At 34.7% G+C, this 25,808-nt stretch overlaps 1 protein-coding gene, 1 long non-coding RNA gene and 1 other non-coding gene across 4 annotated transcripts in view; 2 read left to right on the top strand and 1 right to left on the bottom strand.

Annotated features, from left to right (window-relative positions):
• The window catches only part of PIGK (phosphatidylinositol glycan anchor biosynthesis class K), a 120,353-nt gene that overhangs the window by 5,579 nt on the left and 88,966 nt on the right, over positions 1-25,808 (top strand). Inside the window, exon 3 of one of the 2 annotated variants that reach the window (XM_027058836.2) lies at positions 3,740-3,831. The exons of the other annotated variant lie outside the window; for it this stretch is intronic. Within the exon in view, the coding sequence (XP_026914637.1) occupies positions 3,740-3,831 (92 nt within the window). The remainder of the gene's footprint in view (positions 1-3,739; positions 3,832-25,808) is intronic. 2 annotated transcript variants of the gene reach the window in all.
• On the bottom strand, positions 6,494-6,597 carry LOC113599648 (U6 spliceosomal RNA). The gene has a single exon (XR_003420566.1). It is a non-coding gene; the product is annotated as a U6 spliceosomal RNA (small nuclear RNA).
• Positions 12,548-19,116, top strand: LOC128313895 (uncharacterized). Its single transcript, XR_008294973.1, has 2 exons — positions 12,548-13,079; positions 13,228-19,116. It is a non-coding gene; the product is annotated as an uncharacterized LOC128313895 (long non-coding RNA).

The raw sequence follows: 25,808 nt of genomic DNA, 5'->3' as shown, positions 1-25,808 counted from the left end.
GAGGAATTCAACTGAAATGCAGGACAAACATGTAAGATTATAATTACCTTTACTAAGGCCAAAGGAAGACTCTTAATGTCTGGGGCCTTGTAAGTTTGAGAATAGTTTCATTAAAGTATGTAATTATCTACAGGTTGCTAAAAGTAAATAAAAGTGATTATAGTTGCTATACATAATTGTATTGTGATTAAATGGGACAGCCTAATGTGGGTTTATGGGTTATTTTATTGTTCTCCAAGAAAGAACACCTCCTCTATACTATCCCTCACAAGAGATTTTATGAAAGAATTGAACAAAAGCTGATTAAGATGAGGAAACAGGTTTTTGGTGACCACTTAAAAGAGGGGAAGACTTAGCAGGAGGCAGGCCATGATCTACCAATTTGAGAGGATAACTTGCTCTACAGGAAACCAAGGGCTCTTCAATGACTAGTCTTTCCATGGGAATTCTTTAAAAAGAGAATAACTGCCTATGTGTAGACAACTAATTGCCAAAGGGCTCATCCTTTAGAATATGAACCTATTAGCTTATACTGCACACACATGGAGGCTTTCCTTGTCTGGGAAACCTCTGTGAGCCCCTCTTCAATTGCACTAACTTGGATCTCAGATGAGAAATAGAGAATGACAGAATTATTACAGAGCATTTCACAACAATTGCAGTTTCACATTGTGTGCGATATTTCACACATTCACTCAGACTTAGTAAAGTGAGACTTCAGTGAATTGTGCTTTCCTTTTTTTAAATGTTTATTTATTGAGAGAGGGGGGAGGGACAGAGAGAGAGAGAGAGAGAGAGAGAGAGAGAGAGAGAATGCCAAGCAGGCTCTGTGCTGTCAGCTCAGAGCCCAATGCAGGGTTTGAACCCATGAACTAAGAGATCATGACCTGAGCCAAAAATCAAGAGTTGGATGCTCAACTGACTGAGTCATCCAAGCGCCCTGAATTGTGCTTTCTTAAATGGAAAATCATGAAATTTGACCAGAGTCAAGTTGAAAGTACTAAGCATGCATTTTTTTCAGTGGTTCATCATTCATATTTTAAAAATACATATGTTTTCCTCTACCAGTTTGAGTTAATTTGTTTTTCGTCTTGACTAAATGATCAGAGGTAAATGGAATGCCCCTTTGGCCTTATACTATGACTGAGAAACTTTTGCCACCAGAGGGAAATACAAGGAAAATTGGATTCCATTTTATTTTCAAGACCTGCTTTGAGTAAATTATTTTTGCTTCTGTTTAATAAAAAAATGTTATAATGATAATCCTTACCCATGGTTTAAAAAAAGTACAATGAGGAAGGGTGTAAACTGAAAAATCATTGTACCCCCTCTTACTCCCATTTTTATTCTCCATGATCGCTATTATCATTTTCTTGTGTATTCTTTTAGAAATTTCCAGTGCATATTATTACGTTTATGTCTACCTCTCTGTCCTTTTCAAAAGACTAATGGATCATATCCCTTGCTCTTTTACCACTGGCTTTTTTTTTTTTTTTTTGGTATCTCATTTTGAGAATATGAATAATTTACATTAAGTTGGTATTACCTGGTCCCTTCTCTTTTGCCACTTTAATTTCATGTTTAGTAACTTGCTGGTGAAAACGAGGACAGTTTCTTAGGTTTATGCTCATTAAATACTATAATAGCTGAAAAAAGCCTTTTGGGTATGGTAAAATGCACTGAATATAGTGGTGTTTATTATGACTAATGCAGATATAAATTATTTAAACTATTTCTGCTCAAGTTAGGGAATATGTACTTGATCTCTTGCTACTAATGGGTAGTGATTTTGTTTCTAGATTTTTGATTTCAATATTTGCTAGAATAGGCAATGTCATAGTGAAAATTCTTGAGTACATATTTTTGCTTACTTACATAAGCTAAATCAAAAGGTAAATATTTGGGGTGCCTGCTGGCTTAGTTGGTTGAGCATCGGACTTCAGCTCAGGTCATGTTCTCATGGTTCGTGAATTCTAGCCCCACATAGGACTCTCTGTTGATCACATAGCCTGCTTGGGATCCTCTGACCCCCTCTCTTACTGCCCCTCCCCTGCTTACCCTTCTCTCTCAAAAATAAACATTTTTTAAAAAAAGATAAATATTCAAACTTGATATATGTTGCAAATTACCCTCTTAGAACGGTTATTTTAGTTTGCATTCTCAACAGTAGGATATGAGTTATTCATTTCCCCTCACAATAGCCAATACCATGCATTGTCATAGACTTTTACTTATCAATTCAGTTTATGTTTTTAAAGTTATGATAAAAGTTGAGCATCTCTAAGAGTTATAATGTCCATTTTGAATACCTTTACTATGAAATGTTTTGCTCTCCTTTTCCCATTTTTCAAAATTGGGATGTTCACTTTTTCTTGAGCTGTAGTTAATTCAAGTTTAAAAAAAAATTTTTTTTTACATTTATTTATTTTTGAGAGAGAGAGAGAGAGAGAGTGGAGGGGAGGGGCAGAGAGAGAGAGAGAGGGAGACAGAATCCAAAGCAGGCTCTAGGTTCTGAGCTGTTAGCACAGAGCCTGACACGGGGCTTGAACCCATGAACCATGAGGTCATGACCTGAGCCGAAGTCAGACGCTCAACCAAATGAGCTACCTAGGTGCCCCTGGTTATTTCAAGTTTTTCATTTCAGTTAGGACTTTATGGTACTTTTGAAACATGGAATTTTACATTTTAATGTAGTCAAAAATTTTAGTCATTTCCTTATTGGATTCCAGGTTGAAAATTTGTTTTAATAAAAAAAAATCTTGAGGTTCCTTTCTGTTTGCAGGGGCAGGAACATTTATGCTATTCTCAAAGCTGTCATTATACCTACTAATCACAGAGGCTTGTGGTCGGAGGTAGGGTGGGAGCTTGGGGGGTAGGTATGCTTCCTTTGGAATGGATTTTCAAGAGGACTGATTTTTGAGACATGGCATTAGATTTTTCTAGTACCGTTGATATCATTTTTAGGAATCAGTTTTTTTTTTTAATGTTTTATTTTTGAGAGAGAGAAATAGCTAGTGGGAGAAGGACTGAGAGAGGGAGACACAGAATCTGAAGCAGGCTCTGGGCTCTGAGCTGTCAGCACAGAGCCCGACGTGGGGCTTGTACTCACAAGACTGCGAGATTATGACCTGAACTGAAGTCGGACGTTTAACTGACTGAGCCACCCAGGCACCACCAGTTTTTTTTTTTTTTTTAATGTAAAACTTGTTTGGATTGTTTCTCGTTATCTGTTCAGTTCAACAACTTCTTTATGATGTATTCTCTTATATGCATATAAAATTGTTTTGTATGTTGTCTAACATTTTTCATAACTAAAAATAGGCAGCAATTCAGAGTGAAAGGAATATTATATAACCCAAGATAGTTAATTTTCTTTCCTATTTTGTGAAGAGATTATGGACATTGCCTTTGATTGTAAAGAATTTAACCTTTTAGACATAGGAACATTATAGAATCACATAAATTGCGAGTAACTAAGTTGATTCGGTATTTAATTAAATCACCCAAAGATTTGTTTTCTCTTGAACTGAATGGTCTTTTTATTTAATAGCAGTTATGAAAGACTTCTCTTTAGAGGGATTGGTTTTCTTGGCAATTATTTATATGCTTTGCTGTTTATAAGCCTAAGTTATGATACACTCTTTTTTTAGGCATCTCTGAATCCTACTTAAAGAGAAATAATTCTGTAATCCAGTGGCTTATTTTGATTCATAATAATATGTTTCTTTTAATTCTTTAGGTATGTACATCCCGGTTCTGGTTTAATTATCGACATGTTGCAAATACTCTTTCTGTTTATAGAAGTGTCAAGAGGCTAGGTATCCCTGACAGGTAAGAATTCTTAATAAAGCTTAACTCTGAACCTCAGTGAAAATTACCCTTGGACAGTTGTTACCATTTTTGCGTTTTTGTGTTGCTTTGGAAAAGGTAAAGAAAGCTGAGGTATTTTTTTTATGTTGTTAGAGCATACCATCATTTATAAAGAGCTGTTACTTAAGATCATAATGGCAAATTATATAAAACAACAATCAATACTAAGGTAAAAAGATTTGATAAAGTATAGTTGTTTAGTTTCATTTATTATTAAATGCTTTAGTCTGGGTTTTTAATTGTAGGCAACAGAAGACAATTTTGACTATTTCAAGTAGAAAAGTAATTTACTGAAATCATATTGATGAGTTCACCAAATTGCTGAGAAAGTTGTATGTAGCTGTAAGTCAGGAACATGTTAGGCTAGGGAGCAGAAAAGACATCTGGAAATCATGGCATAAAACCATCCAGTAATGGGACGCCGGGGTGACTCAGTTGGTTAAGCATCTGACTCTTGGTTTTGGCTCAGGTCATAATCTCACAGGTTTGTGAGTTTGAGCCCTGTCCATGTTGACAGTATGGAGCCCGCTTGGGATTCGCTGTCTCCCTCTCTCTGTGTCCCTCTCCCACTTGCATGGCCTCTACCTGTCTCAAAATAAATAAATAAACTTTAAAGAACAAATTAAAAAAAAACGAAAAACAGTGACAATACTGCTGCCACAAATTGCTGGCTAGACTCAGCTACTGCATAGCTGCTACCATTACCTTTGGAAACTTAACGTTGCTGCTGCTGTCTGCTGCTAAAATCCAACCTGTCCTGTCCTAGGTTGTTACTATCTCTAGCTTTTAATTTAGAGTTCTTGGTGGAAATGTCATATTGGCAGAGCATGGATTAAGTGCCTGTGTTCATGCTGATGAGGTGACAGGAAGAATGACTGTATGGCATTGTTAGCTTCTATAAATGGAGATGGACCCTGCCTTCTATAAAGACTCATAAAGTGAGGTACAGTATTTCCTAATTACATGAGGTGGTTCAGATACCGGGCAAAACCCTGCGCCTCCACCCCCAGATACACGTTCTTCTCTACATTTCATCTGTCAGATATGATAGAGCTGTTTCTGCTACCACCAATAGCTTCTACTAGTTATAGAAGGAACTGCAATCAATTCAGTTATTTGGGTTTGATTTATTTAGTCCTGTGTACCTTTCTACCTTTGAAGCAGTATAGAAAGAGTTTTGCACCCAGACAGATCTGAGTTTGATATCTGGGGTTAGTGGTGATTTTCATTAAGTGACTGCATCATGCTAAGCCTGTTTCTTCAGCTATTCCATGATGATAATAGTACCATCTTTGCAAGATTCCAATACTTGCAATAAAAAGCAAATAGAGATACATGCAAAGTGCTGCGGGAGCAAAAAGGAAGCAGTGAGTGACTCAGGAAACAAAGATAGAGTACATTCTCTGTAAATAGATCATGTTAGCCTAGGAAGCTGACAAAAAGTATAATTTAATTCCTGTATTTCATCTGAAAATTAAGGCAACTTGATAATATTACCATTTAAAAAAGTACATTAAGTCTGAGAAAGAATGGTTTGCTATATTATTCTTGTAATTAGCCAATTATAATTTATTAACTGGTTCTCCTCTAATAGGGCTATGTGGTTAGTCCTTTGGCTTTGATTGCTGTTGCCTCTATACCCTGTGTGCTCCTCCAGGAGTTACTATGCATAGTTTGGCAATAGTTACCACTTTGATAAATGAATCTTTGTCTGGTCTCTAGGTTATTATGATATGTTTAAATGGTCCAAGTAAGATTTAGAAGGACTTTTAAAAAATAGAATATAACTGTAAAATGTGTTTTATATACTATAATTGGTAGGTTTGTGCCTGGGTTTCTGAAGGATGTTCTTTAAAGGCTTGTTCCTGTTTCACGGGGTGCCTGTGTGGCTCAGTCGGTTAAGGTTCCGACTTCAGCTCAGGTCATGATCTTGCAGTTCGTGAGTTTGAGCCCTGTGTTGGGCTCTCTGCTGACAGCTCAGAGCCTGGTGCCTGCTTCTGATTCTGTGCCTCCCTCTCTCTCTCTGCCCCTCCCCTACTTGCATTCTGTCTCTCCAAAATGAATAAATGTTAAAAAAATTTTTTTAATTTAAAAGCTTGTTCCTGTTTCACATGATTACATATCTACCTCTGTTTATGATGTCTTTTTGGGGGAATGAATTGAGGATTTAAACCATTTATTATTTTATAAACAGATTAATATATAATATTCAATTTGGCTTTTAGCCTATTTATGGTGAGTATTCTTAGTTATGGAGAATATTACTCTTATTAATGACTTATCTTACTTTACTCCTACCTGGGATTAAATATGAAGATATTTCTGTGGTGCTTGGGTGTCTCAATCAGTTAAGCATCTGACTCTTGATTTTGGCTCAGGTTATGATCTTACAGGTTGTGGGATTGAGCCCCATGTTGGGCTTCATGCTGTCAGCAGAGCCTGCTTGGGATTCTCTCTCTGTCTGTCTGTCTGTCTGTCTCTCTCTCTCTTTCACCCCTCCCCTGCTTTCTCTCTCTCAAAATAAATAAATACACTAAAAAAAAAAGATATTTCTAAGTAAATTCTTTAGAAAGTAACAAATTATTATAACAGTTTAGAAACTTAAAATCATTAAGAAGAGTTTTTAGTTTTAAAGCTTGAATTTCATTTGTGTGTCATCCTTGCACAGGGGAGGTGCTAATCTCTGTATCATTCCAATTTTAGTCTATGTGCTGCTGAAGCAAGCACTTAAAGCTTGAATTTCAAACTACAGTTTGAATTTATTTTTATACAGTATGTAACATTTTTCAGTTAAGAAAATATTATCATGACTTCTGTTCATTTTCTAGGTATGCATGCTGAGAAAAATGAGTGGTCATTACATTTAATAAATACTATGAGTAGAGCTCTGTTTCGTTTTTGTTTTTTTTCATTTGTTTTTCAAAGCAGTATTTTACCTTTGTCTTGAAATGCAGGGTATTTGTATTTAGTTTTCCCATGTTCTTCAGTAAGAAATTAGTTCATGTCACAAGTCATTTGCTGAAATACATGACACAGGTGATTGCCTTTTATTTTGGAAGTTCACATCATCAATTCCATAGGTCCTGTTTGAAACATAACATTAGTGATGTCACTACTCTTGTTCTGATTTCTTTCTGATCTTCTGTCTGTACTTCACACATTCTGGCCATACTGAGCCATTCTCTGTGCCTCGAATGGTTGTCAGTACTTCTGGCTCACTACTACCAACACCTGGCTGTGATTCTGAATCTCTTGTGGTTAAAAATATAGGTTTCTTGGCTCCACCCCTGGTGATTCTACTTCCCTAAGTCTTAAGTGAGGCCTAGATATCAGCTCTAGATGTGGTTCAGATGCACAATCAAGTTTAGGAAGCACAGATTTAATTTATACCTGACCTTCCAAATTCACATTCATACTTCTTTAAAAATGCATTTCCTGACCCCCTTCTTTGCTTCTATGGTATCCTGTGTATACTTTTATCCTAACATGATTATACCAGTTATAGTATGTCTCCCTCATTAGATTATAACTCCTTGAAAGGACTATGGATTATATTTTATTTCATTTTGTACTTCTAGGGTCTAGCACAGTGTCTGACACATAGTAGGTTCTCAGTAGGTATTGAATAAGTAAACAAGTGACTTGGAAATATTTTATCAGTCAGGCAAAGTACACACAAGTTTGTACTTCAAAAATAAAAACACTTCTGTTTCCTAAATTGTAGTTAGTTTAGTTTTTAGCAAATATTAGTCTGTTACAAAAGAAATTTTAATAAATAGGTTGTAGGAATTTTATAATAATATTTTAAAGTATTGACGCAGGGTAAGGGATTTTAATGGTTATGGGAGCAAATAAAAAGACATGTTATTGTCATTTTCATAGCGAAGTTCATAGCATGGAGGACAGGTGTTTTGTTCTTTGTCCATGCTTTCTGTAACCTTACCTGCCCTCAGAAATTTTGTTTTTATTTGCCTGGTTTTAACTTCCTTAAACATTCACTTTTTCGGGAAATTTTCTGCCCTCAAATAATTGTTTTGGACTAAATCTCTGTTTTGCTACCTCTAGTATGCTTAATATGCTTAAGATGAGGGAGGGAAAAGGCATTATGCAGAGGTTAGATCCTAAATTCAGCATGTGAAACAAAATTGAGCCAAATTATTCTCGAAAGTTTCTGAAATAGCACATAAAGTACAATATAGTATTCCATCAAGTCTAACAGCCAGTTTTCCCTCCAGTGCTAGTGCAGATAACTGTTTTCCTTTTCTTTAGTGGAGCACTTGATAAAATGGTTTACTTAGGATTAGGGGATATGTTATGTGAAAGTATACATCTCCTTAATAGTAGAATTATGGGGTGCCTGGGCGGCTCAGTCAGTTAAGGGTCCGACTTCAGTTCAGGTTATGATCTCACGGTTTGTGAGCTTGAGCCCCGTGTTTGACTTTGCTAACAGCTCAGAGCCTGGAGCTTGCTTCACATTCTGTGTCTCCCTCTCTCTCTGCCCCTCCCCTGCTCACACTCTGTCTCTCTCTGTCTCTCTCTCTGTCTCTGTCTTTCTCTCTCTCTCTCAAAAATAAACATTAAAAAAATCATAGAATTATGATGCTCATGCTGTAAGGCATATGGAGATTGAGACTGACAGAGATGATGTAGAGTCGTATCTCCCATCTCATGTTTACTTTGGAGACTGAATGCATGGAGTATTAGGGTGGGCGAGGTCTGCTTCCCCCCTCCCCCCCCTTGTTGGCTGAGTGCATAAGATTAACTTTATGTAGAGTTACATGTATAAATAATTTTTCTTAAAATATGATTTAGCTCTACTAATTTGGTGGGTATGAGTTTTTGAAATGGTCCCTATCTGATAAACTATGTGTATAAATAAATCCAGCAGCTTTTCTGACTCCATTTTTTCCCTTTACTCTATATTTTCATCATTATGTGAGATTCCTAATTTAATTAGGAATAATTAATTATTAATTATTCCTAATTTAAACCTTTTTCTTCATCTCCCCTTATTCAGAAACTCTTAGTTTATGCAAAATAAAATTCAAGTCCCCTATGCTGGTACTTAAGGCTTTTGCAATCTGGTTCCAAATCTGACATTCTCATAATTTAATTTCCATCCCTTATGCTCCAGCCACTTCCTTCATGTAAGTTCCTGTATTGGCTTCTGTCACTGCCTTACACTGGTCATTCCACCTATAGTTCTTTTCTTCCTCTTTCTAGTTTTCCTATGCCCAAATTCAATTTATACACTCCCTAGAGCTTTCTTGGCCCTTTTTTCATAAATATATTTTATTCATACTTTTGTCATGCCAGTTTTTTGTATGTATTGATCTTATTTCTTCAGTGCTGGTTCTCATACTGTTTGTATTCCTCAGAGTGCCTTCTTTAGTGTATTGTACAGAACTGAATGAATGAATGAATGAATGAAAAGTGTGCTAAAGACTACTAGCTAAGTGAAACCTGGTTGGTCTAGGCTAGAAAGGAAATGTGTATGAAACTGCTTATTTATATTCCCTTTGTTTTTTAATTTTATTTTTTTAAGTAATCTCTACACCCAGTTTAGGGCTTGAACTCACAACCCCAAGATCAAGAATTGCATGCTCTACCGACTAAGCCAGCCAGGTGCCCCTCATATTCCCTTTATGTCTTGTTTCCTACACTGCATTGAGCTAAAAGTACTCTGTAGTCAATTTTATAAACTATTCCCTAATTCCTACTTTAGGGATCCATTGGTGGGGTGATCTCACCAGGCAACTTCAAATTCATTTCTTTCTATCAGATAGAAGTCTGTAAGGGTCTTACTTAAGACAAATTAACTTCAACTTTACTTATTCCCTGCCTTACCACTATTTACATTCCCTTGGGATGTGCTGTTTTGGCGGTCCCTTGTCCTGTTTTACTCCTTTTTAAAATAAAAAATGGTAAAAGTAGAAATGTAAATTTTGGTAGGGTGCCGATTGGGTGGCTCAGTCGGTTAAGCATCTGACTTCGGCTCAGGTCATGATCTCACAGCTCGTGGGTTTGAACCCTACATCAGGCTCTGTGCTGACAGCTCAAGCCTGGAGTCTGCTTCAGATTCTGTGTCTCCCTCTCTCTCTGCCTCTCCCTGCTCACACTCTGTCTCTCTCAAAAATAAATAAACATTAAAAAATTAAAAAAGAAAAAAAGAAATGTGAATTTTGGTAATGTATCTGTAACCTAAGATAGAAAAAAAATCATGAATTGCCTATTATTGTGGGTTTTAAAGTCATTGGTTATATGACTTTTGACTGTTACTTTTTAAACTGCTGTGGATTAGATCTTGTACATCAGAGGGCATTTTCAAAGATGGATCATTAATAAGTTATTTCAGAGATTTTCTTGTACAGTTACTCATTAACATAATATGGAGAAGGGCACGGTTATTATGGCTCTTTGAAAATCCTTGTGGCTTTCTCTCCAGTAAGGTCAGACAAAATGTACCCATATTTCTGGCCTCCTCCATACTCACTGCAACACATATTCACTGTACACAATAATTCAGATACTACATTGGGGGTTTTATAATTAATGACTTATTTCATTATTCCTTGAGGCCTTTATGAGAGATTGTTTTTTGCTTGCGTTACATATTAAAAATAGTTACTCAGTAAAAAAATTAGGAAAGGAAAAATATTATGGGTAAATTCCAACATAATAAAAGTAGTGGATTAATCACTTATAAAACAAGTACAGAGTTTGAAGCATAAAAGCAGTGAAATCAATTATAGCTATAAAAATCAGTCAAGGGATTCACAAAATAAAAGGATGTAAAGTATGACCTCATATATATATGATGACGGGAGGGAGAGTAAAAATTTAGTGCTTTTTAGAAAGGGTTCAAACTTAAGCAACTGTCAACTTAATTTAGACCTCTATCTGCATAGGATGTTATATAAAAACCAATGGTAACCACAAACCAAAAACCTATAATACATATGCAAAAAATAAAGAGAAAAGAATTCAAGCGTATCACTAAAGAAAGCCATCAAACCACAAGAGAAGAGAGCAAGAAAAGAAAGGAACAGAGAAGAAATACAAAAACAACCATAAACAAGTAACAAAATGGCAATGTCAGTAATTACTTTTAATGTATATTAAATGGTCAACCAAGAAATCAAAGAGGAAATAAAAAAATATATGGAGACAAATGGTCCAAAATCTTTGGGATGCAGCAAAAGCTATTCTAAGAGGGAAGTTTATAGTAATATAGGCCTACATCAACAAGCAAGAAAAATCTCAAACAACCTAACATTGCACCTAAAGAATCTAGAACCAGTAGAAGGAAGAAAATAATAAAGATGAGAGCAGAAATAAGTGAAACAGAGACTAAAAACAAAACAAAATAGAACAGATCAATGAAACCAGGAGCTGAAGAGATCAACAAAATTGATTAGCCAGACTCATAATAATAATAAAAAAAAAAGAGTCAAAATCAGAAATGAGAGAGGGGAAATAACAACCAACACCACAGGGGTGCCTGGCCGGCTCAGTTGGTAGAGAATGTGACTCTTGACCTGAGGATTGTGAGTTCAAGCCCTGTGTTGGGTGTAAAGATTACTTAAAACACACACACACACACACACACACACACACACACACACACACAAAATCAACCAACACCACAGAAATGCAAAGTATTATAAGAGAATATTATGAAAAATTATATGCTAACAAATTGGACAACCTGGAAGTAATGGATAAATTCTTAGACATATGTAACCTTCCAGAACTGAATCAGGAAGGAATAGAAATATTGAAGAAACAGATTACTAGCAATCAAAATCAAATCAGTAATTAAAAATTTCTCAACAAACAAAAGTCCAAGACCAGATGGCTTCACAAGTGAATTCTATCAAATGTTTAAAGAAGAGGTAAGGGGTATCTGGCTGGCTCAGGTGCAGTGTGCAACTCTTGATCTCAAGGTTGTGGGTTCAAGCTCCATGTTGGTTGTAGAGATTACTTAAAAATAAAATCCTTAAAAAATATGTAGAAAAGTTAATACCTATTCTTTTCAAATTATTCCAAAAATTAGAAGAGAAAGGAAAGCTTCCAAGTTCAATCTGTGAGGCCAGCATTACCTTGACACCAAAACCAGATAAAGACAATACAACAAAAAACACTATAGTCCACTATCTACGATAAACATAGATGTAGAAATCCTCAACAAAATCCAAAAATGCATTAAAAAATCATTCACCATAATCAGATGGGATTTATTCCAAGAATGCAAGGCTAGTTCAGTATTTGCAAATCAATGTGATATATCACATTAACAAGAAAAAGGATAAAAACCATATGATCTCAGTAGATGCAGAAAAAGCATTTGACAAAGTACAACATCCATTCATGTTAAAAATCCTCAACAGAGTAGGTTTAGATGGAACATGCTTGGACATAATGAAGACCATGTATGGAAAACCAATGGCTAACATTGTACTCAGTGGTGAAAAACAGAGCTTCTCCTCTAAGATTAGGGACATGACAAGAATGTCCACCCTCACCACTTTTATTAAATATAGTACTGGAAAACCTAGCCACAGTAGTCAGACAAGAAAAAGAAATAAAAGGCATCCAAGTTGGTAAGAAGAATTAAAACTTTCACTATTTGCAGATGATATGATACTATATACTATATACTATATACTATATACTATATACAAAATTAGCACTGATAAATGAATGTAATAAAATTTCAGGATACAATATCAATATACAGAAATCTTGTAGTTCTGTACACTAATAAGGAAGTAGCAGAAAGAGAAATTAAGAAAATAATTGCATTTATAATTGCATCAAACAAAAAGAACAAAATACCTAGGAATAAACTTAACCAAGGATGTGAAAGACTTGTACTCTGAAAATTATAAAATGTTGATGAAAGAAATTGAAGATGATACAAACAAATGAGAAGATATGCCATGCTCGTGGATTGGGAGAACCAATATTGTTAAAATGTCCAAAGAATCCAGAGATAATGCAGTCTCTATCAAAATGCCAACAACATTTTTCAAAGAAATAATAAAATAATCCTAAAATTTATGTGGAACAACAAAAGATTCCAATTAACCAAAGCAATCTTGAAAAAGAACAAAACCAAAAATACTACAATTCCCGGTTTTGAGATATACTACACAGCTGTAGTAATCAAAACAGTATGGTACTGACACAAAAATAGACACAGATCAGTGGAACAGAATAGAAATCTCAGAAATAGGAAACCAATTTGACAATAAATTTCATATATTGAAAAAAAAGTGAAATTTAATAAGATAAATACTAGTATAGCTTCCAGATTATTGAAAATAATCAAATAGATAAAAAATAAATTATTAGTTTAAAAAAAAAAGAAATCTCAGAAATAAACCCACAGTTATGTGGTCAATTAATTTACAACAAGAGGCAAGAATATGTAATGGGAAAAAGACTATCTCGTCAACAAATGGTGCTGGGAAGACTGGACAGCTCTATGCAAAAGAGTAAAATTGCTACTTTCTTACACCATACACAAAAGTAAACTCAAAATCAGTTAGAGATCTAGATGTGAGACCTGAAACCATAAAATTCCTGGAAGAAAACATAGGCAGTAATCTCTTTGACATCAAATATAGGGACATTTTTCTAATTTATGCTTCCTTTGGCAAGGGAAACAAAAGTGAAATTAAACTGTTGGGACTACACCAAAATAAACAGTGATGGAAACCATCAACAAAACAAAAGGCAACCTATTAACTGGAGAAGATATTTGTAAATGATGTAGCTGATAAGGAGTTAATATCCAAAATATATAAAAAACATATAACTCAACATCAAAACCCCAAATCACAAATAATCCAATGTAAAAATGTGCAGACAACATGAACAGACTTTTTTTCCAAAAAGACATACAGAAGGCCAACAGACACATGAAAAGACACTCAACTTCTCTAATCATCAAGGAAATGCAAATCAAAACAATGAGATATCACTTCACAGCTGTAAGCGTGGCTAAAATCAAAAACATGAGAAGTAACAAGTGTTGGCAAGGATGTGGTGAAAAGCTTTATGCATTGTTGGTGGGAATGGGAGCTGGTGTCACTGTGGAACACAGTATGGAAGTTCCTTGAAAAATTAAAAATAGAGTTACCAAATGATCTAGTAATTGCACTACTGGGTTTTTACCCAAAGAAAACAAAAATACTAATTTGAAAAGATATCTGCACTCTTATGTTTATTGCAGCATTGTTTACAGTAGTCAAGATATAACAGCAGCCCATGTGTCCATCCATAGATGAATGGATAAAGAAGTGGTGTATATACACACATGAACTTGCACACGCACATACACACAGAGCTATTACTCAGCCATCAAAAAGAATGAAATCTTGCTGTTTGCAGGAACATGGAAGTATTTCAAGTGTATAATGCTAAGTGAAATAAGTCAGAGAAAGCCAAATGCCATATGATTTCACTCATATGTGGAATTTAAGACACAAATAAATGAACAAAGAAAAAAAGAGACCAACAAAAAACCAGAGAGCAAACTGGTGGTTTGCGAGAGGGAGGTGGGTGAGGCGATGGGTGAAATAGGTGAAGGAGATTCAAGAGCACACTTAATCATGATGAGCATTGAGTAATGTATAGAATTGTTGAATCACCATATTGTATAACTGAAACTAATATGACACTGTATGTTAATTATACTTGAATAAAAAAGAGAAAAAAATAAAAATAGTTACTCAGAATGGTTAAATGACTTGATTAGGGTCCACTAAAGTTAGCATTAAATAATAGAACAAGAATTTGAATTCAGATCTTTTGACTTTATGGTTGGATCATTTCCATTATATTACAACTGTCACCTCCCTAAAAAATTGCAGCAGTTAGTATTTATAGTTTACAGTTAAGGAATTCTTTTGATAACATCTAATTTTATTCTTATGCCAATCCAATAGAGGTTGGTATTATTATGCACACTGATCATTTAATACCTTATTAAATTAAAAAATCTATATCTACATGTTGAATGTAGTACTGAGGTATTCTGAAAATAGTTAATTTATTAAATGCAAGGAATGCCTCTCCTATTTCCTCATTTACATATTTTTCCATAGTTTTTATGTTGTCTTCATCTTCATTATTTGATGCATCACGTACTTCATGCTTCTGTACATCATCATGCTTTGTAGTTATAATACATGTTTCTGTACTTCAACAGCTTTGTAGCTGTTTATTCCCTGTCTCTAGTCTCTTTCTTCCTCCAAATCATCCTACACACAGCTGTTAGGATTCTTTCTCAGACACTGCTTTCATGTTTTCACTCCCACGATCAAAAACCTGCAGTGACTCTCTGTTGCCTTTCTGAAAAATCCAAAAATTTTAACCAGCCTTCAGTCTTTACTGCTTTGTTAATTCCAATTTACTGTGTTCATTTGTAGATTCATTACAACATCTACTACATAATATTTAATCACTCTCATTTCTCTATTTGTTTTAATCCCACCTAAAACACTTTAATGTCCTCTGTACCCTTTTTTCCTACCCATATATCTTTCTTTCCTTTGTGTCATTGTGTAGAACGTTGTAGAGTACTCTATATAGGGAAGTCACTTGAATGCTTTAAAAAAAATTACAATTAATGTATACAATTTTCTAAATATATATTTAAAATTTTATTCTGTTATTATTTTTATTTTATGATTTTGCCTAATTTTTTATGAACAAAAGGACTGGAACTATAGTAAATGTGCTTTGTAAATAATTTGCAGTATTTTATCGTAATTTTTGTCAAAGTAATATTAACTCATGCCTTTGATTGTTCTGCTTCTTGTCTCCTGTCACTTCCCAACAGTTTTTTCTTGTATACTCTGTAAAAATATAAATAATAGTGTTTGACTGTAGATACTTAAATATTCTTAACAACCTGTCATTTTATTCTCATGTTGGCAGCTGATCTGTCTGCCACTCCACATGATGTTCCTGGTAAAGTGTATAATATCTTGAATAGGGAAACATTTAGAATAGTTAAGAAGTTGAAATGTGCCCTAAGGAGAATAGTGACAAGGGTAAAAGGGCATTTTGGCTCCTGCTATCATGCTCTTAATGTTTAAATAATAATCAGAAACCATTTGAAAGACTAAGAAGACTGCGAAGGATTTTATAGAACAAAGGGGATATTTCTTTACCGATTTGTAAATAGATAGGAAGGTTTGGGATGTCAAAGAAGCAAGAGATGTTTATTCCTAAATCAATACCACAATGTTTTTGTTACAGACACTAACTTCTTATCTGGTAACTTGATTTCCTTGACTTTGTTCTTTTTTAGAATCATCTTGGCTATTCTTGGGTCTTGTTTCTTCCATTGAAGTTTAGAATCAGCTTGCCAAGTTCTTAAAACTGTTGGGATTTTGATTTGCATTGCAGTGAATTTTAGATTAATTTAGAATGGGCTTCTTTATAGCATTAAATCTTAATTTTTACATAAGGTATATTTGCATATAATTATATGTTTAACAGCTTTCAACTAAGTTTTGTAATTTTTAATTTTTCACCATAAACATTTTTGGTAGTTTTTAGTTGTCTTATTTTTTTGTTGTTGATACTGTAAATGGTACTATTTAAGAAATATATTTTTTTCTGTTGCACATGCAGTTGGCTTTAGTATATTGTTCCAGCAACTTATTGAACTGTATTAATTTTAATAATTTGACTATAAATGTTCTTTTTTTAGTACCCATGAATCTACGAACAGTGACAGTTTTCTTTCTTTCAAATCTTTTTACCATAAAACTTTTTTTTACATCTTCAAGATCTTTCATATTTGAAATTTTGGGGATAAAAATTGTCTTTAAAGACCAAAATAATTAAGTCTGGAGAAATCCTTTATTTTGTCCATGAAAAAAATGTGTTCTTGAGAGGTAATGTGATGTTTAAGGTCAACAGCTGTGTAGTAGCAGACATAATGCTTGAATTCTAGTGTAGTGATTATATTATACTATGTTGTCAAATTCATCAATATAAATAAGTGAAATATTAAAGAGTAAGTGAAAGCAATTAATTAAAAATAAAGATAAATGTTGATATGACCTATGAAGCTGAATTTTACATGATAATATACTTAATTTATTATTGTAAACAATAATAACCTTAACAAAATTACAGTAACTGATCTTCAGAGCTTTTTCCTGTAATATGGTTTCTCTAGAGCTGTTCATCTATTTCAATTTGAAGATAACACAAAATTATTTTTAGGGGTACCTGGGTGGCTCAGTCAGTTAAGCATCCGACTCTTGATTTCGGCTCAGGTTATGATTTCACGGTTTGTGGGATCGAGCCCGCATTGGGCTCTGCACTGACAGCACAGAGCCTGCTTGGTATTCTCTCTCTCTTCCTCTCTCTCCCTCCCTTCCTCCCCCCCCCCAAATAAATAAAACTTAAAAAAAATTATTTTCATTTTTGTACCTCCAATCAGGTGAACCTATTGGTGTTTAATATATAGTAATTATGTCAGAATGTGCAATAACTTGATTTCCTGGGTATTTGTGATGGCCTTGTTAAATAGTCTTGTTGGATACTTGTTTTAAAATCAGTTACAAACCAATTTAAAATCGGGTGCTTCCAAAGATTGTGTAAATAATAAGGAAATCACTCTTGAATGGAAGACAATTAGCACAGTATTTAAGAGTACAAGCTGTTAGTAGAACTGTCTCTATTTGCAGATGACATAACATTATATATAGAAAATCCTAAAGACTCTACCAAAACACTGTTAGAGTTAATAAACAAATTCAGTAAAGGTACAGGATATAAAATCAGTGTACAAAAATCTGCTGCATTTCTGCACACTAGTAACTGTCAGAGAAATTAAGAAAATCCCATTTATAATTGCATTAAAAAATAGTAAAGTACCTAGGGATTAATTTAGTCACAGAGGTAAAAGACCTGTACATTGAAAACTGTAAGACATTATTGAAAGAAATTGAAAAACGCAAATAAATGGCAAGATATTCTGTGCTCATGGATTGGAAGAATTAATATTGTTAAAATGACCACACTACCCAAAGCAATCTACAGATTCAGTGCAATCCCTATCAAAATTCCAATGACATTTTTCACGTAAGAAAAAACAATCCTAAAATTTTCAAGTAGACAAAGCAATTTCGAAAAAGAAGAAAAAGGTAGAGGCATCATACTTCCCGATTTAAAGTATAGTGCAAAGCTATAGTACTAAAAAACATTGTGGTATTGGTATGAGAATAAACACAATCCAGTGGAACAAAATAGCCCAGAAAGAAATCTATACATATGTGGTCAATTAATTTACAACAAAGAAGTGAAGAACATATTTCAGTTCATTAGTGAAAGGACATTCTCTTCAATACATTATGTTAGGAACACTGAGCAGCCATATGCAAAAGAATGAAACTGGATCCACTAACTTACATTATTCACAATCATCAACTCAAAATGAATTAAAGACTTGAATGTAAGACCTGAAACCATAAAAATTTTAGAAGAAAATGTGTGCAGTAAACTCTTTGACATCAGTCTTGCTGATGATTTTTTAAATTTGATACCAAAAGCAAAGGCAGCAGAAGCAAAAATCAGCAAGTAGGACTGTATCAAACTAAAAGCTACTCTTCATCAAAGGAAACCATCAGCAACATGAAAACACAACCTACCAAATGGGAGAAGATATCTGCAAGTCATATATCTGATAAGGGGTTAATATCCAAAATATATAAAGAACCCATGTAACTCAATAACAAAAAAAAAATCCAATTAAAAATGGGGAGAGGATCTGAATAGATATTTTCCAAAGAAAACATACTGATGGGAAATAGGTATATGAAAAGGCCTCAGTATTACTAATCAGAGAAGTGCAAATCAAAACCACAATATCACCTCCCACCTGTTAGAATGACTATTATCAAAAAGACAAGAAATAGCAAGTGGTAGTGAGGATATGGAGAAAAGAGGACTCTTATGCACTGTTGGTAGGAATGTAAATTGGTACACCCACTATGGAAAACAATAAGTAGCTTTCTCAAAAAGTTAAAAGTAGAACTAACATAGGATCCAGCAATTAGATTTCTTGGTACTTATCCAAAGGAAATGAAAACACTAACTTGAAAAGATATCTGTACCCCCATGTTCATTACACTATTATTTACACTACTGAGATGTGGAAACAACTAAGTGTTAATGGAGGAATGGATGGATGGATGGATGGATGGATGGATGGATGGATGCATGGATAAATAAGATGTGGTATATGTACACAATGAAATATTAAAAAAAAGAAGGAAATACTGCCATTTTTGACAACATGGATGGACCTTTGAGGGTATTATGCTAAGTAAAATAAGTCAGAGGAAAACAAACAATGTATGATCTCACTTATATGTGGAATCTAAAAAAAGTTGAACTCACATACACAAGGATCAGACTGGTGGTTGTCAGAGGCAAGGGGGAGTGGGTGGGCAAAATGGATAAAAGTGGTCAAAAGGTAAAGACTTCTAGTTATAAAACGAGTAGTCCTGGAGGTGTAATGCCTAGCATGGTGAGAAAAAAGGGAAAAAATGCAAGCTGTAGAGTCAGACCAGACCACAAAGTCTAATCTAACTTAAGAAGTGGGCAAGAATGATTGATGACTTAAATTGCTTTTGCTTCAGATTGCTACCAAACCAACAAAGAAGCAATGCAAAGTATATATGAAATAAGGATATGAGTAAGCTGTAAGTGGCTACAGCTCTCCTCTACTTGTTTGTTACCATGGTGATCCTGAATTTGGCACCAACTGGTGCAGCCTGCAATGAGTGAGAAACTAGCCAGGTCAGAGGAATCCAGAACAGTTACTAGTGGAAGGGCCATGTCGTCATTCAAAAGTTCTACCTACTGTCACATTAGGCAATTTCTTGCTGTGCCTGAGATTTGTATTTACATGTTTTATTTCCTACTGTATCATCAAGCCTTCAGTAAACTTGGAAGGGGCCTGAAAAAGTCACTGCTAGTTTTTTGATTTTGGATGAACTATTTAATCTCTCTCAGCCTTAGTGCCCTTGTCTGTAAGATGGGGAAAGAATATGTACATGGGGTGACTTTTGTTGGTTCATCAATCTGGTTAGGAGTAATTCCCAGTTCCCTTTTCCCTTGCATCATTTATGAATCAGCCTCTCATATTTTCTGATTATTGAATTGGCTTAGCATCAGCTGACTTGGAATTAATTTAATGATCCTAAATACTAGTTTTACTGTGACACTCTTAATTACCATAAGAAAGGTCATAAAAGATGTAAGTTTGTAAGTGGGGCCATTTTGAGTCATGAGCTGCCTGTACAGACCAGACACGAATAATATGCTTATTAGTAGGAAAAGGAGAAAAGCAGATGGTTGTAGAAGAGCTGACAAAACACTGGCTTTCATAAAGTTTCACAAATTTTTGTTGATATATCGAACTGCTTTCAAGTTCTGGTCTCTTTCTGTAAGGCTTTATTCTTGAATTGTCATCAAATTGTGTGCCGTGCTAATATTCATCTTTCCTCTTTGAACTAGCTTTAGTGATTCCTTACAATTAAGGGAGCCTAACTAGAGTACAGAGTACTCTGTACAGAGTACAGAGTAGCCTAACTAGGGGATGGATAAAGGATTAACAAAGCCATTTTCTACTATTAAAAAAAATGACTTTGTTTACTTTGTAACACTGTACTTTTAGATATCTCATAAAGGTAGACAGCATTGCTTGTGGTAAAATTGTTCCCTTACTAATTAGAAAACCACAAATAGACCAGTATAAATAAATCATAAGTACTTGAGGAAAAGCCATACCTTTGGGCTTCCCTGAGTGTGAAGATTCCTGTAATTGTGTTTGTTCCTTGGAGGGACCCTGAAAACTATGTTTATGGAGTTCTTGCATAAGATGTTGATTTTAGTTGGGCATGAGGCTTCTAAGCCAAAGTGGATATTCTGCCCACCCATATAAGTCTCATTCTTTTATCCTTGAGTTGTCATCTGAAGCACCAAAAAGAATAGCTTGGGAGGATCATATATATATTTATATGCCATGCTGTCAGCTACAGTGTCTTAGACTTGAAATAGAAAGTCCTCATCAGTTGCATATATTGCTGTGTAGATTGTGAGGGTACCTCTGCGGAAGAGGAGTGTCTAATACTTTTTATGTCTTGTTGCTATAACAAATTGCCACCAATTTAATAGCTTAAAATAATATATACTGGTTCTAGATATCAGAAGTCCAAAGTGCATCATCAGATCTGTGTTCCCTCTCAAAGCTCTAGGGGAAAATCTGTTTCCTTGTTTTTTTTCCAACTTGTAGAGACTCCTTGTTTTCCTTGGCTCATGGCCCTATCCTCTATTTTGAAAGTCATCAGCATAACATCTTCAGTGACTCCTCTCCTGTTGTCATATTTCCTTCTTCCTCCTTTTTTCTGCTGTCACCTTACCTTCTCTGACTCTGATGCTCTTGCCTCTCTCTCTTATAAGGACCCTAGTGATTGCAGATAAATTCAGAATACTCTCCCCATCTCAAAATCCTTAATCAAATCTACAAAGTCCCTTTTGTCTTTAAAGGTAACATATTCACACCACATGTTCTGGGGATTAGGACATGGATATCTTTAGGAGCTGTCATTTAAGCCAACTATCTACTGACAAACATGGTTTCCTGTTTTGTGTCCTTCTAACTGAATTTGATGCCAAAAGGGGTCATCTTGTGAGTTTAAATGTCTAATGGATCCTATCAAGAAGATACCTAGTGGGTGTGACAGACAGGAGTGTTTGGAATCAGTATTCCAAGATAAGGAATCATGCAACCCAAGAGGAGTTTGACAAGGGAATAGCCCACAGTGTTAAATATAGAAATGTCATATAAGAGGTACACTCAATTTCTTAGAAATCAGATGAGTTGAATTATGATTATAATAGTTTGAAGAAGTAATGGGAAGCAAAGAAGCAGAAAAAGTGGCTGGAGGATGTTGATTGAGAATGAAATAGAAAGCATAGACTGAGGGGATCTAGAACTGAGACAGAGTTTTGATTTTGAGACCGACAGAATTTATGTAGGTCAGGGGAAGATGCCCAAAGAAAGGAAAAGTAAAAATGGGAAGAGAGGGAATAAAATTAATTTGGGGGTTCTTAGGTATCTGCATTGACTCTTCCATTTATTACACTGATTCTTTCTAAAGTAGGTTGAAAAATTGGGGGGAACCAATAAAATCCTGATGCATTTGAGGTCATGTGACTTAGGATGGGTGCTAGGCTGGTATGAGAAATAAGGAGGAAGACAACTGGTGAGGGGTGGGGCAGAATACACACTAATTTTATTGACTTCTTCCCTTCTTTTCTCCTTCTTCCCTTTTTCCCTTTTCCAACCAGTAAGTATGTGTTGAGAGCCTATGGTGGTTAGAATACACTTGCCAATTTGTAGAATTTAAACTGAAGTGGGGATACAGGGAAGAGTAAAGGGCAGCAGAGTAAACTATAGTCTCTAAGATAAAACATAAGTGTTTGGGTGGTGGCAGTGGGAGTGACCTCAAAATAAGGCAACACTTGACATGTCACCATGGAAAGTGATGGTAATAGTAATTCTAAGACAGTTCTGAGGATTGGAGAATTGATAAAAAACAATGTAATTCTCTGTCATGTCATATCTGACTCTTTCAGGGTTGCTAAAAGGCTAAGTGAAACTAACATTTGTGAGCATAATTGGATTTCTTTGGAGAAAAGATATATTTCACAGAGTTTTATGTTAATGGTTTACAAGAATTTGATCTGAGCGTAAGTGGGAGGTTACTCAATTCAGCAAAAGGTATCCTGACATTAAATCCTTATGCCCACCCATTAACTTTTATTTAGCATAATATCCATGCCCAAGGCTTCCAATCTTGAAATTCAGATGTGTAATTTCAGAAAGTAAAACCCATATTAATCAGAACTTAATTTACCTGAAATGTCAGTTTTTCTCCACCACACAACAAGCAAAGGACAATCAAATAAGACCTTATTAGGGAGTTTGTTCTAACAAATATATTTTAGATTTTATTCTGGGCAAATAAAATCTAACTTAATTTCCTGCATTTTATTGAATTCTGTTTATGTTGCTGTATTTAATAAAATAGATATTCAAATGTTAGCCTTCATATGCAAATAAAGATTTTTGTTTAGTAGATTGTTCTTATTCAGAAAAGTAGTTTAAATGTCTTTTTTTTTTTTTCCATTTCATTATTTATTTAGATGTTTAGCTCTCACACTAGGTTTTAACAAGCTGGTGAACACTGGCAAATTATTTCTCCCATGGAACTATAACTACACATTACAAGACAGTATAAATATATGGTTGAACTGACATTAATACACATAGCTGTTTGATCAATTATGTGATAAATTATCAAGCATCTAAATACTGAGTTACACAGCTCTAAAGGCATATAAAAATCAAATGTCTGCTCAGCTCACTGGCAGAAACCCACTTCTTTTTTTTTTTTTTTTTTTTTTTTGCAAGGGAGGTTGGGAAAAGAAGGGAAAAAGGCATACTTCAAACAAAAATATAACTGGTAAACAGCATCCAGTAGATATGGAAAAATAATGATAATTTTATGATTAAGAATTGTAGCTACAATAATAAAACATCTCTACCTTTAAAAAGTATTTACTAAATTAAAGAACATATTCTGCATATTCTGTATAAGACAAGGACAGTATTATACTAGAAATATTGAATAGCCTTTTCCTGTATCTTTTTTAGGTTTTCCCGTAAAGTTGCACCCAAAAGTGTAAACATTAAATTAACTGTAAAACTTTTTTTGCCTGGAGACATTAAAGATATGCTTCTGTGCAATGTAGATTTTCAAGATAGAGGTTTTCCATAACAGAACAAAATGAGATCTATAAACAGACATCAAATAATCACTGTACAACTTGGTAAAATAACAAAAATTAATGGTTTCACAAAACTGGTATATACTCATCTGAATGTGTACGATGTAAACATAAAGTGAGAAAACAAATAACCATGTCACCTTTGATTCCAATGTTTGAAATGACTGAAGGAATGAATCACATAAAATTTAGCATGTTCAGAGTTCCTAGATTTTAGTGCTATATGATACTAAAAATATACAAGTGTTATATTGGATATTGTGGTCCCTAATCTGTCTATATTTCTTATGTATTGATAAGATTCTGGCATGGGAGTAGGTTTAAAGAAGACTTACAACTGAGTATTGCATGATTTTAGAAAAGGTCAGCTGGTACAAATGATAAGCACATTTTAACTGTTGAACAGCAAGGATCTTTTCCTGAGTATCTAGATAGGTTGGTTGTAATCCAAACATAGAGGTTCTATGAAGCATGTAACCTGGTAAAACTACTTTTCAGTATTCCTATAAAAGCTTCATTAGACTTATTCACCGCGCCAACTTCTTGGGTGATATGCACAACAAATTAGGTCCTGTCTGAAGTTCCACTTCCAAGACAGTAGCATCAGGCACTCCAGTTTTATTGGCTACTAATGTCTTTGCAGCACAGACACATTTTATAGTGATACTTCTCTAAATACAAAAGTTGCTTGATGTTAAAAGCTCCGTACTGCTTTTATCTTATGATCTGTACTACATCTTTATCTCCAAGCACACAAGCATTTGAGCTCTTCCATAGCCTGCAACACAGTGAATAGGAGTACAACAACCAGGTTCTTCACAAAACTTGTGTTTTGTAAGACTTAACCAGTTATCATTAATGTGGTTGGATGGCACCCTTCATCAAAAGGTCACTCAAGAACATGGATGCCTTCCTTTTCCATAAGAGCAGTGTCATACATTGCTTCACATAGTCTTAACTATTGTAGTAATGCCATACTTAAGTTTCTCAAAAAACTTCATTTAAGGTCTTATTGGTTGCATTATGTATAATAACAAATATCATGTTCTTGTATGTGTGACCTCCATGAGAGTTGAGCCGTTCACTTGACCCATGTTAACTTAGTTTAAAAATATTCATTAGAGTTATGAGCTAATTTTAAAAATTGAATACAGAAGTGATGTACAGAAACTTCAACATCCTCCACTTGAAATTCTCAGTGCTGTAAGTATAAAGTTGGGAGTAATGGAAAATGAAATGAACCTCCTAACAAGAAGCAGGAAATCTTCAGTCTAGTCATATTGAGCAAAGGAAAGGAAGTGCACCGAGGCTTACCCCATCTAAGTCAGAACTGGAAGATGCTTTGTGGATCCCAATTCAACACTTCTGTGGCCAGAGTAACTGCTCTTATGTGGCTTCTTGGACTACTAATGATTTTCTACAGTTCTCTTGCCCTCATAAAAGTCATGCCGTGCTTGGAAGAAACATCATAAATGTGTGATGATGGAAAAGAATATGCTTACTGATTGAAGATTGTGGCTTAATCATACAGTGGGTACCAAAGTGGCAATGACTGTAGCCTCAGGGAAGGGGGTCTGTGGTGCTCATTTGCAGGGTAGACCAGGGCAAGTGCTGATAAGGGCACTAGACTGGTATTGAGTTTTGAAAAGAGTTGAAATGAGAACATTCCATTCCCCAGGTGTTTTTAGTCAGATTTTTATTGTAATTAAAAAAAAATGATTTGAGATTTAAAAAAAAGATTTTCCAGTTTTGTTAAAGATGTAAACAGACAAAACCTATAGCTCTGTAATTAAATGATTTGTTTATATAAAATTTTAGAATGTTTGTAATGAAGTTTAAAAGCATACATTTCATTGAACCACAGCAAATGGAAATGCTAAGATGCAGTTCTTATGAGGAAAAGTGATATCCCTTTAATCTTTGTTGATGCGAGTATAGAAATTACTAAAGGTTCGTCCTCGTCCTCCTCGTTGTTGTTGTTATTGTTGTTTGGCTCTGCTCATTCCTTGTGAATGAGTAAAAGCCAGTGTATTCCATTGTGCCAA

This window comes from Acinonyx jubatus, chromosome C1 (genome assembly GCF_027475565.1).
Source record: "Acinonyx jubatus isolate Ajub_Pintada_27869175 chromosome C1, VMU_Ajub_asm_v1.0, whole genome shotgun sequence".
Classification (NCBI taxonomy): Eukaryota; Metazoa; Chordata; class Mammalia; order Carnivora; family Felidae; genus Acinonyx; species Acinonyx jubatus.
The sequence above is the reverse complement of the archived record's forward strand: the minus strand, read 5'-3'. Positions and strand labels throughout refer to the sequence as shown.